The sequence below is a fragment of the Temnothorax longispinosus genome, chromosome 6, assembly GCF_030848805.1.
Source record: "Temnothorax longispinosus isolate EJ_2023e chromosome 6, Tlon_JGU_v1, whole genome shotgun sequence".
NCBI classification, from domain to species: domain Eukaryota; kingdom Metazoa; phylum Arthropoda; class Insecta; order Hymenoptera; family Formicidae; genus Temnothorax; species Temnothorax longispinosus.
Genome location: NC_092363.1, coordinates 14,949,957 through 14,964,837, shown reverse-complemented (window position 1 = coordinate 14,964,837; position 14,881 = coordinate 14,949,957). Strand labels below are relative to the sequence as shown.

The following is a 14,881-nucleotide window of genomic DNA, read 5'->3' as shown; positions in this document are numbered from 1 at the left end:
ACTCAGCGCTAGCTAGTCCCCACCACTAACGCGCAGTCCAGTAGTATATGGTCTAAGGTACATACCAATATCTTTCATATTATTTGAATTTCTAATAAATGTTTTATTTTTGCATCTGGCATTTTGTTATGTGAAAATGTCTCACAAAAATCTAAAGTTACCATTTAGCTATACGAATGGTATGCAGATTCGCTTATCCATTATGGTGTCAAAATAGTCAAATAGAAAGTTAAAGTTGTAGGAAATAAATAAACCATTGAAGATGTGTCGAGATAACAATGAGTCGATTCTTCAGTTGATGGGAGATATGTGCACTCGCGGCAGTCGTTTCTGCTCTGTCAAAACTGCACGTAAACCACCGCCGTTAGATGCAGAGGAGCCAATCAATACCGCTAGCGCGATAGTGGACTGGGGTTTGGATTATGTTGTTCTAACATCCGTGGATCGTGACGGTTAGTCATATAAATCAATCAAATCACGCGCGCGTGTGTGTGTGTGTGTGTACAATTAAATTGCACTATTATAGATCCAAAATTCAACGCATTATTTATTATTTCAGATTTAAAGGATGGTGGAGCTAGCCATATCGCATCTACTGTCAAGGAAATAAAAAAGAGGTATCTTATCTGTGCAACTTTTTTTTTCCCTCTTATTTAATAGAACAAATGAGAAATAAAGTAACTAGTGCTCAAATCATATCGCGTTAGAAATACTTGTTTTATGATAGGAGCAGTATCCTAGTGGAATGTCTAGTGCCAGATTTCAGAGGCGATGAAGATTGTGTCGCTACGATTGTGAATTGTAATCTGGACGTGTTCGCGCATAACATTGAAACCGTAGAACGTTTAACCCCCTTTGTTCGCGATATGCGCGCTCGATATAGGTACGCTTAATGTATCTTTATAGTCCGATATATATTTATTAATACATATTTACGATTGTTAATTCGAATTAATTAGTCGTTTACTATATATAGGCAGTCGCTGGCCGTATTGAAAGCAGCTAAGAAGTTCAATCCCAATTTAATCACGAAATCGTCGATAATGCTGGGACTGGGCGAAACCAACCAGGAAGTCGAACAGACTCTGCAGGATCTAAGAGACGCTGGTGTGGATGCTGTAACATTGGGGCAGTACATGCAACCTACCAAAAGACACTTAAAAGTCGTCGAATATGTAACACCTCAGAAATTTAAAGCATGGGAAAATTTGGGAAATCAACTAGGCTTCCTGTATACCGCTAGCGGTCCATTAGTCCGGTCATCATATAAGGCCGGGGAATATTTCTTGGCAAATATACTAAAACAACGGAAGAAACAACAGATTGATAGTCACACTACATCGTGAATGGAAGCAATGTAGATGAATGTTTAGCCAAGATATAATAGAAAATCAATATAAACAATAAATTTACAGACATTGCGAAAAGAAAATCATCGCAATTTAGTGATAGAATGATCTGAACAATAACATATTACTATTAATGGATTGATAATAAATGTTTCGTCATCTATAGGTTTTTACTGTTGTTACAAAATTGAGATATTTAATCATAAAATGCAGCTTTACGTTATATATAAATTGAATGCAAATAAAATTTATATTACTACTATTTTAATCCGTATCCATGGCAATAGCAACTTGAGGATCTTGAGGACCTTCGTCGGCTGGCGGATCTTGCGGAGGTCTGGCGTCGTCTTGCACAGCTGGCTCAGTAGGCCTTCCACGTTTATCGTCCCCTTCAATTTGGGACAAATAAGCAGCCGTCGTAGTTTCGTCGAGAATAGTGAAATCGTAACTCTTTCCTACTATCCCAATTGATACATTCTGAAATATATAAGCGAGATGTAGTATCTTTTTCAAATCAAGATTAATTCTTAAAATTATGTATCAAGATTCTTATTATAAGTATTGTATCATTTGCTGCACATTTAGTAACATCATAAAGATTATATATACATGTATATATGTATGTATACAGAGCGTGTGTCCTAGAAGGAAAAGTTAATATTTTAGAAGGTGATGATATCGGTCATTTTAAACAAAAATGTTCATATGAACAAGGTTCCTATTCCTATTCCGAACAGTTTCCGAGATGGAGCTATTTGAATATACAGTTGCAAAATTACTGATAAGAAAGAGATACTACGTACTGTTTCCAATTTATTGTTCAAGTGACACATTTTTACAGAAGAATGGATACACGAGACGAACTGCTCGGTCAAATAATGGATACTATTGCATAAAAGAACGTCACAATGCACTCAGACAAGCAACACGCCATGTTCTCACAAACGTTGATAAATGCATTAATGTTAATGATAGAATTTTAGAAAATTTATTGTAAGGTGTAAAAAAATGTGTCACTTGAATAATAAATTAGAAACAGTATATAGCATCTCTCTTATCAGTATTTTTACAATTATACATTCAAATAGCTCTATTTCGAAAGTTATTTAGAATAGAACACTCATTCATGATGGTTCGATACCATCACCTCTCAAAATATTAAACCTTTCCTCCTGGGACATCCTATATATGTGTATATGTATATTAGCTAGATTATATGAAATGATACGTGAGTCCGTGTGATCACGATTGACTCGCAGTCGACGAACCCAGGATTTGATCCCGACTTTCATCCTGTCTTCATTTTATAAGTGCAAGGAACACGAAATAAGAGTACAGCTGGTCAAATCTACTTACCTTCACTGATAAATCGACTTCATTAGGTAGAGTATCACGTAACGCTCTAAGGCCATGCTTGACTAACTCATCACGATCGCATGATGAAAATTCACTTAAGTGTTTCTCTAAGTATGTCCTTGCGCTTTGGGAACGTGATCCTATGGCCATCGCTTTACAGTCGAAATAATTTGCTGACGGACAAGTCTGATATATATGGGGCCCTTGATCCTATCAGGGATGATCATTGTTAGAGAGACATATTCGACATATAATAAATTATACGCTGTAATCTTCAAAAAATTCTTACATCATATCCAGCCACGAGTAAGCCAACGCCATATGGACGTCGATCATATCTTTGTGTACACGTTTGCATCTTATTTCCCAGAGATGTAATTAAACGACCCACAGGTAATGTATCATCGTGAGCATACTTGTAATTCAGACATTCGGTCCGCATATAACGGCTGCAAATATAAACATAATAATTTGTTATTCTAAGTTAACCTTTTTGCTAGTAATTACTACAATATACAGCAAAAAAATATAAATAAAATTTAAAACATAATTATAAATGTGTTTAAAAAAACTTGCACTTAAGGGGGGAGGGTCAAGTAAACGGCCGTTTTTTCCCGAATTTTTTTTAAACAGATAAAAGATTTATTAAATCAAAACAAAGTACATCATAATATTCATGATTTAAGATTTAAGGTATATTATAAAATTTTTTTTGTCGAAAATTTTTAAAATGGCGGCGCAGCAGTTGCTTGAACTCGGCTCCTCAGATTTGCGCCGTGCAACGCTCAGGTCGCTCTAATTAACTGAAATAAAAAAACCAAAGTTTTTTTGTTAAAATGCGTTCATATGCTTTGCATGAACCTAAATTTAAAAAAAATTAATAATAAACATTGTTTTTGCCATTTGTTTATAAAAGAAAAAGGTAACTTTTTTTTCAAAATAATCCTGAATTTTTAATTTTTTATTTTTTTTTATTTAGGTTCATGCAAAGCATATAAATGCATTTTAACAAAAAAAACTTTGGTTTTTTTTATTTCAGTTAATTAGAGCGATCTGAGCGTTGCACGGTGCAAATCCGAGGAGCCAACTTCAAGCAGCTGCTGCGCCGCCATTTTGAAATTTTTCGACAAAAAAATTTTATAATATACCTTAAATCATGAATATTATAATGTACTTTGTTCCGATTTAATAAATCTTTCCATCTGTTTAAAAAAAATTCAGAAACAAACAGCCGTTTACTTGACCCTCCCCCTTAAATATTTCAATTTTTAATACCATCAATATTTCTTATCAGTTTCAAATAACTTGAATAGAAGAAATCAATAAATTGGGTAAAACGTAACAGACTTAGATTCCATCTACATCTAATATAATGACAATGTAGTGGTGGCCAAGTAAAAGAGGTAAGAGATAATCAAGAATATATTTTCTGCTATATTCTTTTATAAATAATAGAAACAGAGATTATGGAATGATAAAAACGAACAAACAGTATACCTCAATATTCTTGCATCAGCTGTTAAACCTGAAATGCTAATTCCCATGTGTTTGTCTATCGGTATAATTTTCTTCTGATGAGCTGATAGCTCTGATGATGCTCTCTTCAGCGCAATGAGAACGGCGTGTGTTTTGCTCTTAATACCTACGGTAGCTGATCCCAGTTTCACAGCTTCCATAGCATATTCCACTTGATGTAGTCGTCCTTGCGGACTCCATACTGTCACATCGCTATCATACTGATTGCGGAACTAAAAAATACATGCAATCGTCAAATTAATAGGAATCATATACATATTTCTATTCAATTAACATAAGTATTTGTATTCTTAAAAGGCTCTAATGATTAAAAATTAAACGTATGAAAAAGGGACATAAAGCCGTAACAAGGTGTTTGTGTCAGTTTCTGTGTATGTATATATACATATATTTTTCCAACTTTATTTAACTGCGCGCCGATTATTTGTCGGACTTGAAACACAGTTATTGTTGGAATTAAAACCCTTCCCTCCCCGGAATTAAATCGACTCGATTTAATTATCTAAAAACTGTAAAGAATTTATTGCGAAAAATATTACCTCAGTTTTAATTCCAACAATAACTGTGTTTCAAGTCCGATAAATAATCGGCGCGCAGTTAAATAAAGTTGAAAAAAAAAATATATATATATATAAATACACACACAGAAACTGACACGAACACCTTGTTACGGCTTTGTGCCCCTTTTTCATACGTTTGATAAGTATTTGTCTCCTGTCTTTGACTAAGAATATCTTATTTCCATTTTATTTATAATTATATAAGTCAGTGACCAGTAAGATGTAACTTCCGGTCTGATTTTTGTGTTAATGCCTATTACCCTCTCCTTGTTTGCATCTTGACTTAAGGTACGATTTCATGGTACTGTCGTTCCCAAAACGGAGGCCAGTAGTCATGTGGTCTAATTTTATATTCAAGATCATCTTAAGTACAACCTCAAGACACAGTATAGCTATTTTATTGGTTGGATGGAATCTTAAGACTGTCAATAATCAGATTTAAAGCAATCTTAAGTACAAAATCCAACTATGAACATTGTACAAAGTGTCACGTCTTACAAGTAACACTACCCAAGTGTCACACACCAATTTTTCTGAAACTATGCACACATGTAGAACTTTGCAAAATATTTATCATGTTTTATTGTCATTTTTTTTATTTTTGATCATAAAGCATTTTAAGAGTAGAAACTACCCTCGAAATATTGACCTTCTCAACTCTATGTACGTTATCTCGAATAGTTTTTGCACCAGAATATTATCTCTAGGAGTTTTCAGGGTTTTCTCGACATTTTTTTCACAAAAAATCGACCAGCAACGTGCATGGCCTAAAAAGTTGTTATACATAGGATTGAGAAGGTCAGTATTTCGAGGGCAGTTTCTACCTTAAAACTCGACTCTTAAAACGCTTTATAGGCAAAAATAAAAAAACACGACACAAATATTTTTCGAAGTTCTACAAGTGTGCACAGTTTCAAAAAAATCGGCGTGACACCTGGGTGGTGTTACTTGTTACTTACATGCATCCAGCAATTCATTATCAAGATATAAGTTGAGAAGAAATGGACATCAACATAAAAGTCAGGTCAAAAACTGTGTCTATGCCAATGATATAATAGTTGTATATTTAACACATTCCATGTCACTTCCCAGGTAGCAAGTTTGTCGTCATTTTAACGTTAAAATGTTAAAAACGTTATTTTAACGTCTAAATGATGGCAATGTCAGTTTGCTACCAATGTTGTACCATCAATTGTCCATGCTGAATTATTTCCATTCAGGCCATTTCGATATTTTGAGTATAAGCAGATATGTTATCATAAAATATTTCATATCATTGATTGATACATTATATATACAATTAACATGTATAGAATAGTTATCATACCATATAGCCGTATACTATCGGTAGTATCTTAAATGGGCACTTGCGCACAAATCTCGATACATGTTAATGTTTAATTATTCAATTTAAGCAATAAACTAAACACTTATACACAAATTTTTCATCTTTTCAGGCAATATATTTATTTTTTCTCATATACCTTTAATCATTACTATTTCGTCACGTAATGTATACTTTCATATTGCTATATACAAATATAAGTACATAACCATAAAAATGGCGACTTTGACATGATTTATAAATTCTTTTTGTAATAATCATTAAATAAACAGAAAGCTCGAAGTATAATATATCAATAATTAACTAAATACTTACCATTTTTATTAGCAATTCTTTCAACTGGAAGAGTAAAGATAACAAACAATATTATATATATACTTGCAAAAACACCCGACTTTCGCCGACTAACCAAAATCACTTGTCATGCAGTGATCAGCAGTGATCAGTGATCTGCACTAGTGATCTGCACTCTGCATGGTGGAGTGATCCAGTGATGTGCGTTAAGGTGAAATTTCATGGGCAGTGAAAAGCAGCAGCAGATCGTACTGATTGGCTGCAAAATAGAGAAGTTCTCAAGTTTCTAGAACTTCTCTATTTTGTAGCCAATCAGTAATCAGTACAATCTGCTGCTGCTTTTCACTGCCCATGAAATTTCACCTTAAAGGTGGAAGCATTTAAAATTGCAGGAGCCATAAGCAGAAAGCAGAAGCCATATGCGCATGCGCTATGGTATCTGCAGAGCTCTAATAAATACCACAGCGCATGCGCATATGGCTTCTGCCTTCTGCTTATGGCTCCTACACGTTTATGTGCTTCCACCTTTAGGCTGCATCCCCATGGAGAGAGAAATAGCGGAACGGAACTAATGGCGTTTTCGATTTACTACTCGACCCGACTCGGGTCGCATCAATGGACGTGGAATACATACATAGATATGTATGTATTCCACGTCAATGATGCTAGAGTCCTGTTTACATGATGCGACCCGAGTCGGTTTGAGTCGCAAATCGAAAACGCTATAAAACGGAATTGCTCTGGGGACTTATTATGGACTTGTTCGGAATGGATTCCGATCGGAATTGTTCAGTTATTTCCTAGATTTCTATTGTCTTTTCTAGGGAAAACGGAATAATTCCGATCGGAATCCATTCCGAACAAGTCCATAATAGGTCCCCTGATTGGCTAATCTTCAGGTGGAGGCTCTCAAGATGGGATATTAGCCAATCGAAGGAATTCCGTTTTCCGTTCCGCTATTTCTTTCTTCATGGGGATACACCCTTAAGGAGGCCACAGACAGGACGCGTCAAGCGTCAAGCAGCGAGCAGTAACCAATCAGCGAGACGATATTTTCTACGCCTGCTGATATCACCTCATTGATTGGGTTGCTGCTCGCTGCTTGACGCTTGACGCGTCCTGTCTGTGGCCCCCTTTACTAATGACGTCGCTTATTTACCGGCTAAATTAACACTAAAAATTATTTTTGTGATTACGTAAAAACTATTAACTAACAAACGTTTTAATTAGTCTAACAATCAATAACAAACGACTAACAATCGATTCGTAAAAAAAATGTCATAAGTCGAAATTGTCCGGCTAACTTCTATGAGGTTTAGCAGTATAAACCAGCTCTGGTAACTTAGCCGGTCAACTTCGACTTTATTAATTTTCATATTTTTTTATCGTTTGTTGGTCGTTTGTTGGTGATTGTTGGCTTAATTACAACGTTTGTTGGTTCTTAATTTTTTTTTTAATTTAAAAAGAAAAATTAGCATTAAGTTAGCCGGAAAAATTGTATTTTTAATTTCAAAAAAGCCTAATCGATGCGTAATCGTTTGCTGATGATTGTTGGTCTAATTTTAGCGTTTGTTGGTTTATTATTAGTCTTAAAAACGAAAAAAAAACGAAAAATTATCTCACATATTAAAGTAATCGAAGATTGGTTTATTTGCCTACGACTTAAGCTTTATTTCTATCAATTTAAGGCTAACAGCTATAAAACTGCCATATGAATACGGGCCTTAACATCGGCAGAAAATCGCGAAAACATCAAGAAACATGGTGGTTCGTGGGAAGCACACACACACACACACACACAACAGGGGGGGTGCGAGGGGGGGCCTTAGCCCCCCCCCTCCCCCGCACCCACCCCGCCGGTAGGCTGCGTGGACCTCGCTTTACAACATAAAGTACATGCTAAGTTGTAAAACGAAATTATAAAGCACATGCATGGAGGGGTGCAAGGGGGCTTACATGCGTGAGCGCACGTGAACAGAAAGGCTTTTCTCCCCTGCACCCTCCCCCATGCATGTACTTTATAATTTGGTTTTACAACTTAGCATGTATACTTTATGTTGTAAAGCGAGGTCCACGCAGCCTACCGGCGGGGTGGGTGCGGGGGAGGGGGGGCCGAAGGCCCCCCCTCGCACCCCCCCGTTGTGTGTGTGTGTGTGTGTGTGTGTGTGTGTGTGTGTGTGTGTGTGTGTGTGTGTGTGTGTGTGTGTGTGTGTGTGTGTGTGTGTGCTTCCCACGAACCACGATGTTTCTTGATGTTTTCGCGATTTTCTGCCGATGTTAAGGCCCGTATTCATATGGCAGTTTTATAGATGTTAGCCTTAAATTGATAGAAATAAAGCTTAAGTCGTAGGCAAATAAACCAATCTTCGATTACTTTAATATGTGAGATAATTTTTCGTTTTTTTTTTCGTTTTTAAGACTAATAATAAACCAACAAACGCTAAAATTAGACCAACAATCATCAGCAAACGATTACGCATCGATTAGGCTTTTTTGAAATTAAAAATACAATTTTTCTGGCTAACTTAATGCTAATTTTTCTTTTTAAATTTAAAAAAAAATTAAGAACCAACAAACGTTGTAATTAGGCCAACAATCACCAACAAACGACCAACAAACGATAAAAAAATATGAAAATTAATAAAGTCGAAGTTGACCGGCTAAGTTACCGGAGCTGTATAAACCAATAGTATTGGTCAATACTGCTAACTTTAACCGTCGGTTAAACTAACTGTGGTTGGTGGGCCCTTAAAAGTTGAATAAGGACATATAACGACGCTGGTGTGCATCCGAGACCCACAAGCTCCCAGCCAGCGACCTCTACAGTAATGAAACTTACGATACATGAAAAAAATCTGCTTAATTTGCTCCTTCATAATATGCATGTTTCATAATTTGCTCCATTTTCTTTTTTTATAAATAAATGATAAAGTTAGTAACAATGTAAACGTTAATATAAGCGAAAATCATTAGAATTTGTAGATTCGCAAGGTACAGAAAAATTGCTCCCTTTTCGTTTGAATTTGCTCCACCTTTACAAACTAATTATCTACAGTATTTATTAAGAAAAACGTAAATAATTGCTTTATGCAGTTCGGAGGTTATCAAGAAATTGTGCGCATGCGCAGTACTTAGCGCCTGCGCAACAGAAATCGAGCGCGCCATTTTTTAAATTATTCATTTTTCTTTAATTTGCTTTATACAGTTTGCGAGATATCAATCATTAGAATTTGTACATTCTCAAGGAACAGACAAATTGCTCCATTCTTGTTTCAATTTGCTCCACCTTTAAAAACTAATTATTTACAGTATTTATTAAGAAAAAAATAAAAATTATCGTTTTATGCATTTTGCAGGATATCAATCATTGGAATTTGTACATTCTCAAGGCACAGACAATTTGCTCCATTCTTGTTTCAATTTGCTCCACCTTTACAAACTAATTATCTACAGTATTTATTAAGGGTCGACAGGAGTAACACTACCGACCTCTGTCGGGTTGCTTAGCTGCGAGTCCGTATTTTATTTATTATAAATTTTTTAAAAGCCAAAATGGAAAATCCGACTCTGTACCAGCTTGCGGCTGATCTTACTGATTAAAACGAGCATAAGTGAAATGAGATTCGTTAATTAATTTGGCTAAAATTTGGGACAAACCGTTCCTAAGCAGCTTTGCAGCTCTAAGCAAGCCTGCAAAGCTGCTTAGGAACGGTTTGTCCCAAATTTTAGCCAAATTAATTAACGAATCTCATTTCACTTATGCTCGTTTTAATCAGTAAGATCAGCCGCAAGCTGGTACAGAGCCGGATTTTCCATTTTGGCTTTTAAAAAATTTATAATAAATAAAATACGGACTCGCAGCTAAGCAACCCGACAGAGGTCGGTAGTGTTACTCCTGTCGACCCTTAAGAAAAACGTAAATAATTGCTTTATGCAGTTTGGAGGTTATCAAGCAATTGTGCGCATGCGCAAAAGTATTTAGCGACTGCGCAACAGAAATCGAGAGCGCCATTTTTAAAATTGTCATTTTTCTTTAATTTGCTTTATGCATTTTGCGGGATATCAATCATTAGAATTTGTACATTCTCAGTGCACAGACAAATTGCTCCATTCTTGTTTCAATTTGCTCCACCTTTAAAAACTAATTATCTACAGTATTTATTAAGAAAAAAATAAAAATTATCGTTTTATGCATTTTGCGGGATATCAATCATTGGAATTTGTATGTACATTCTCAAGGCACAGACAATTTGCTCCATTCTTGTTTCAATTTGCTCCACCTTTAAAAACTAATTATCTACAGTATTTATTAAGGAAAACAAATAATTCCATTATGCATATTGCGGGATATTAAGAAATTGTGCGCATGCGCAAAGGTATTGGCTGCGTTCAGCAGAAGTCAGCGCTTAGTAAGCGCTTTGGGCTGATTGGATTAAATTTGTAGATCTAGAAGAATAGTCCTATCTCAATTAAGATGTAAAAAGGTTTGTTCGCGTCGCATGCCCCACCATGCTCCTACTCACTCCAACGCACTCCAAAAACTCATCTGCTCCAATCGCAACCTTTACTCGTGATCCAAGTGCTCTCTGGTGTATATTGGAGTATGCGACGCGAACAAACCTAAAGTCTAAAGGTGAAATTTCATGGGCAGTGAAATGCTGCAGCAGCGAGCAGCAGTTTAGTAATTTCTTAGAAAATTTCTAGGAAATTACTAAACTTCCCTAGAAAATATTAAACTTTTCTAGAGATTACTTAGTAATACTTAGTAATTTTTAGGAAATTACTAAACTACTAAAAACCCACAGTCCGTATCTACTAATAGCTGTAGTAAGCCTCAAGATGTAAGAAATTGACCAATCACAGTCGATTATTCTCCTCACATTCGCCTGTAATTGGTCAATTGCTTACGGCTTGAGGCTTAAAGGCCTTCACACATAAAATCGCGTAAGAACGTAAAACGTAAGCGTAAGAAAATCGACCAATCCCAATCAAATATTGTGCTGTCCGTAACCACAGTAGGGGGAAATACTTGATTGGGATTGATCGATTTTCTTACGCCTACGTTTTACGTCCTTACGACATTTTATGTGTGAAGGCCTTAAGCGGGGAACACAGACTTTTGCATAACGCATAATACGTAAGCATGAGAAAACTGATTGGTCTATTTCCTTATACACATTTGTATGAACCAATCAATTTTCTTATGCTTACGCATTATGCGTTGTGCAGAAGTGTGTGCTCCCCGCTTTACTACACCCATTGTACCCATTGTAAATACGGACTTAAGGCCATTGCACGTAACAAAGTTTTAGTCATAATCGTAAGGCCGTAAGAAAATAGACCAATCACACTCGATTATTCTTCAAGCTCAAGGAGAATAAACAACTGTGATTGGTCTATTTTCTTACGGCCTTACGATTATGACTAAAACTTTGTTACGTGCAATGGCCTTTAGGCCGGTATTCATAGTCGGTTCTTATTTTAAGACCGTCTTAAGTAATGTCTTAAGATGCTAATACGGCTTTGTGATTGGTTAATGACATCTTAAGATTGTACTTAAGACGGTCTTAAATATAAGAACCGACTATGAATGACCGGCCTTAAGGTGCCTCCCCATGCAGGGCGAAATTTCGGAAAACGGAATCTCGGAATCATTCAGATTGGTTAGCCTCATGAGACTAACCAATCAGAATGATTCCGAGATTCCGTCCTGCATGGGGAGACACCCTAAAGCCCCTTGCACAATGCCAGGCAACAGGCAATAGGAACAGGAAATAACCAAAAAATCGTTAATTACAACCTAAAAAATTCAAATGCTATGATTGGTTGGCAATAGGCAATAGGCACAGAATTTCCAACGTGACGGAAACTTTGTGTCTATTGCCTGTGTCACTGTTTATTCTGCATTTATACATGATTTCTGATTTCTATTCCCTGTTCCTATTGCCTGTTGCCTGGCATTGTGCAAGGGGCTTAACGCCTTGTGTCCTCCAGCTCGAAGAATAATCGACTGTGATTGGTCTATTTTCTTACGGCCTTACGATTATGACTAAAACTTTGTTACGTGCAATAGCCTTAACAACAGAATAAAAATATAGAATTATGATTGGTTGATACCTATATGCGTTATGCAAAAGTCTGTGCTTCAGCATTCAGTTTGTTAATTTTTTAATAAAAATGCAATAAATCATTAAAGTAATGATGGAGCAATTAAGGAGCAATCGTTTTATGTTGGATATACTTGCAGAGAACTATAGGAAATATGTTATTCCAAAGAAATAAATGGTTTTTTGCTAAAATATCATTAAAAATTAATTATACGAATGGAGCAATTAAATATCTCAATAGAGCAAGCGAGAATCAGTTATTCTAGCAAAAATCAATAGGAAATATTGACTAAACTCTTTGAGATATAGTTATAAACAATAGAGCTGTTATATTACGTTTGAATATTTCCGCCAAATTGTCTGTGCCTTGAGAATGTACAAATTCCAATGATTGATATCCCGCAAAATGCATAAAACGATAATTTTTATTTTTTTCTTAATAAATACTGTAGATAATTAGTTTTTAAAGGTGGAGCAAATTGAAACAAGAATGGAGCAATTTGTCTGTGCACTGAGAATGTACAAATTCTAATGATTGATATCCCGCAAAATGCATAAAGCAAATTAAAGAAAAATGACAATTTTAAAAATGGCGCTCTCGATTTCTGTTGCGCAGTCGCTAAATACTTTTGCGCATGCGCACAATTGCTTGATAACCTCCAAACTGCATAAAGCAATTATTTACGTTTTTCTTAATAAATACTGTAGATAATTAGTTTGTAAAGGTGGAGCAAATTGAAACAAAAATGGAGCAAATTGTTTGTGCCTTGAGAATGTACAAATTCTAATGATTGATATCCCGCAAAATGTGCATAAAACGATAATTTTTATTTTTTTCTTAATAAATACTGTAGATAATTAGTTTTTAAAGGTGGAGCAAATTGAAACAAGAATGGAGCAATTTGTCTGTGCCTTGAGAATGTACAAATTCTAATGATTGATATCTCGCAAACTGTATAAAGCAAATTAAAGAAAAATGAATAATTTAAAAAATGGCGCGCTCGATTTCTGTTGCGCAGGCGCTAAGTACTGCGCATGCGCACAATTTCTTGATAACCTCCGAACTGCATAAAGCAATTATTTACGTTTTTCTTAATAAATACTGTAGATAATTAGTTTGTAAAGGTGGAGCAAATTCAAACGAAAAGGGAGCAATTTTTCTGTACCTTGCGAATCTACAAATTCTAATGATTTTCGCTTATATTAACGTTTACATTGTTACTAACTTTATCATTTATTTATAAAAAAAGTAAAATGGAGCAAATTATGAAACATGCATATTATGAAGGAGCAAATTAAGCAGATTTTTTTCATGTATCGTAAGTTTCATTACTGTAGAGGTCGCTGGCTGGGAGCTTGTGGGTGCATCCGAGTGAAGTTTTCGAACGCAGAGGGACTCTACTTTGGCTGCATTCCAAAATTCACTGTCAGCAACTTTCAGTACTGAAAATCTATAGTAAACGTGAGAGCTATGAAGTTGGTCGGACAACTTCAACGTATCGAACTTTCATTAATTGGAATCGATTGGTGGTCGTTTGGTGGTCTTTGGTAGTCTAGTCCGATCGTTTGGTGGTTAGTCGTTTTCCTGTAAAATAAAAATGAAATTTCTGGTGTGAAGTTAGCCGAACAATTTTTATTTTTCAACCAATTTAACTTTTTTATAGCTCATTCGACGCGGAATCGTTTGGTGGTCACGAATATCATCGGTAAAACGTTTGGTGGTCAACCGTTTTCCCAGAAAATAAAAAAAATCGTATGCGCATAATGCTGGACATATCACCACTGTGCCATTAGCCGGAAAAATTGTATTTATCACCCAAATTGACTTTGATAGGGCTCAATCGACGCGGAATCGTTTGGTGGTCACGAATATCGTCATTAAACCGTTTGGTGGTCAATGGTTTTCCTAATAGAAAAAACCGTACTCTCACGCCATTGGTCGTATGACTCCGTCACGTTAGCTCGGTAATTTGATGGATAAACATTATTTATCAATCAAATTGACTTTCATACGGCTCAATCGACGCGGAATCGTTTGGTGGTCACGAATATTGTCATTAAAACGTTTGGTGGTCAATCGTTTTCCTAAGAAATAGATAAAACCGTACTTTCACGCCATTGGTCGTATGACTTCGTGACGTTAGCTCGGTAATTTGATGGATAAACATTATTTATCAATCAAATTGACTTTCATACGGCTCAATCGACGCGGAATCGTTTGGTGGTCACGAATATCGTAATTAAAACGTTTGGTGGTCAATGGTTTTCCTAAGAAATAGAAAAAACCGTACTCTCACGCCATTGGTCGCATGACTCCGTGACGTTAGCTCGGTA

The 14,881-nt window shown here is 35.8% G+C and overlaps 2 protein-coding genes across 2 annotated transcripts; one reads left to right on the top strand and one right to left on the bottom strand.

Moving 5' to 3' along the window:
- Positions 1 to 18: 18 nt before the first annotated feature.
- On the top strand, positions 19 to 1,515 carry Las (lipoyl synthase, mitochondrial). The gene is made up of 4 exons (XM_071781614.1): positions 19 to 452; positions 560 to 617; positions 728 to 883; positions 977 to 1,515. Exons 1-4 carry the CDS (start codon positions 263 to 265, stop codon positions 1,344 to 1,346), a joined length of 774 nt encoding a protein of 257 aa, XP_071637715.1. The 5' UTR covers positions 19 to 262; the 3' UTR covers positions 1,347 to 1,515.
- On the bottom strand, positions 896 to 6,610 carry Prosalpha6 (Proteasome alpha6 subunit). Its single transcript, XM_071781613.1, has 6 exons — positions 6,462 to 6,610; positions 4,203 to 4,453; positions 2,995 to 3,154; positions 2,706 to 2,915; positions 1,607 to 1,826; positions 896 to 1,298 (listed from the first exon to the last, which is right to left on the bottom strand). The coding sequence occupies exons 1-5, from the start codon at positions 6,462 to 6,464 to the stop codon at positions 1,614 to 1,616; spliced, it is 837 nt and encodes a 278-aa protein (XP_071637714.1). The 5' UTR covers positions 6,465 to 6,610; the 3' UTR covers positions 896 to 1,298; positions 1,607 to 1,613.
- Between the last annotated feature and the right edge of the window lie 8,271 nt (positions 6,611 to 14,881).

Bases quoted from the DNA above. Each gene is read 5' to 3' on its own strand.
- Las (XM_071781614.1), top strand. From the start codon at position 263: ATGTGTCGAGATAACAATGAGTCGATTCTTCAGTTGATGGGAGATATG. The intron at 453-559 runs GTTAGTCATATA...TTATTATTTCAG, and splicing joins AACATCCGTGGATCGTGACG to ATTTAAAGGATGGTGGAGCT. The intron at 618-727 runs GTATCTTATCTG...GTTTTATGATAG, and splicing joins GTCAAGGAAATAAAAAAGAG to GAGCAGTATCCTAGTGGAAT.
- Prosalpha6 (XM_071781613.1), bottom strand. The intron at 3,155-4,202 runs GTATACTGTTTG...TTATATTTGCAG, and splicing joins GCTGATGCAAGAATATTGAG to CCGTTATATGCGGACCGAAT. The intron at 2,916-2,994 runs GTAAGAATTTTT...CATCCCTGATAG, and splicing joins TACTCGTGGCTGGATATGAT to GATCAAGGGCCCCATATATA.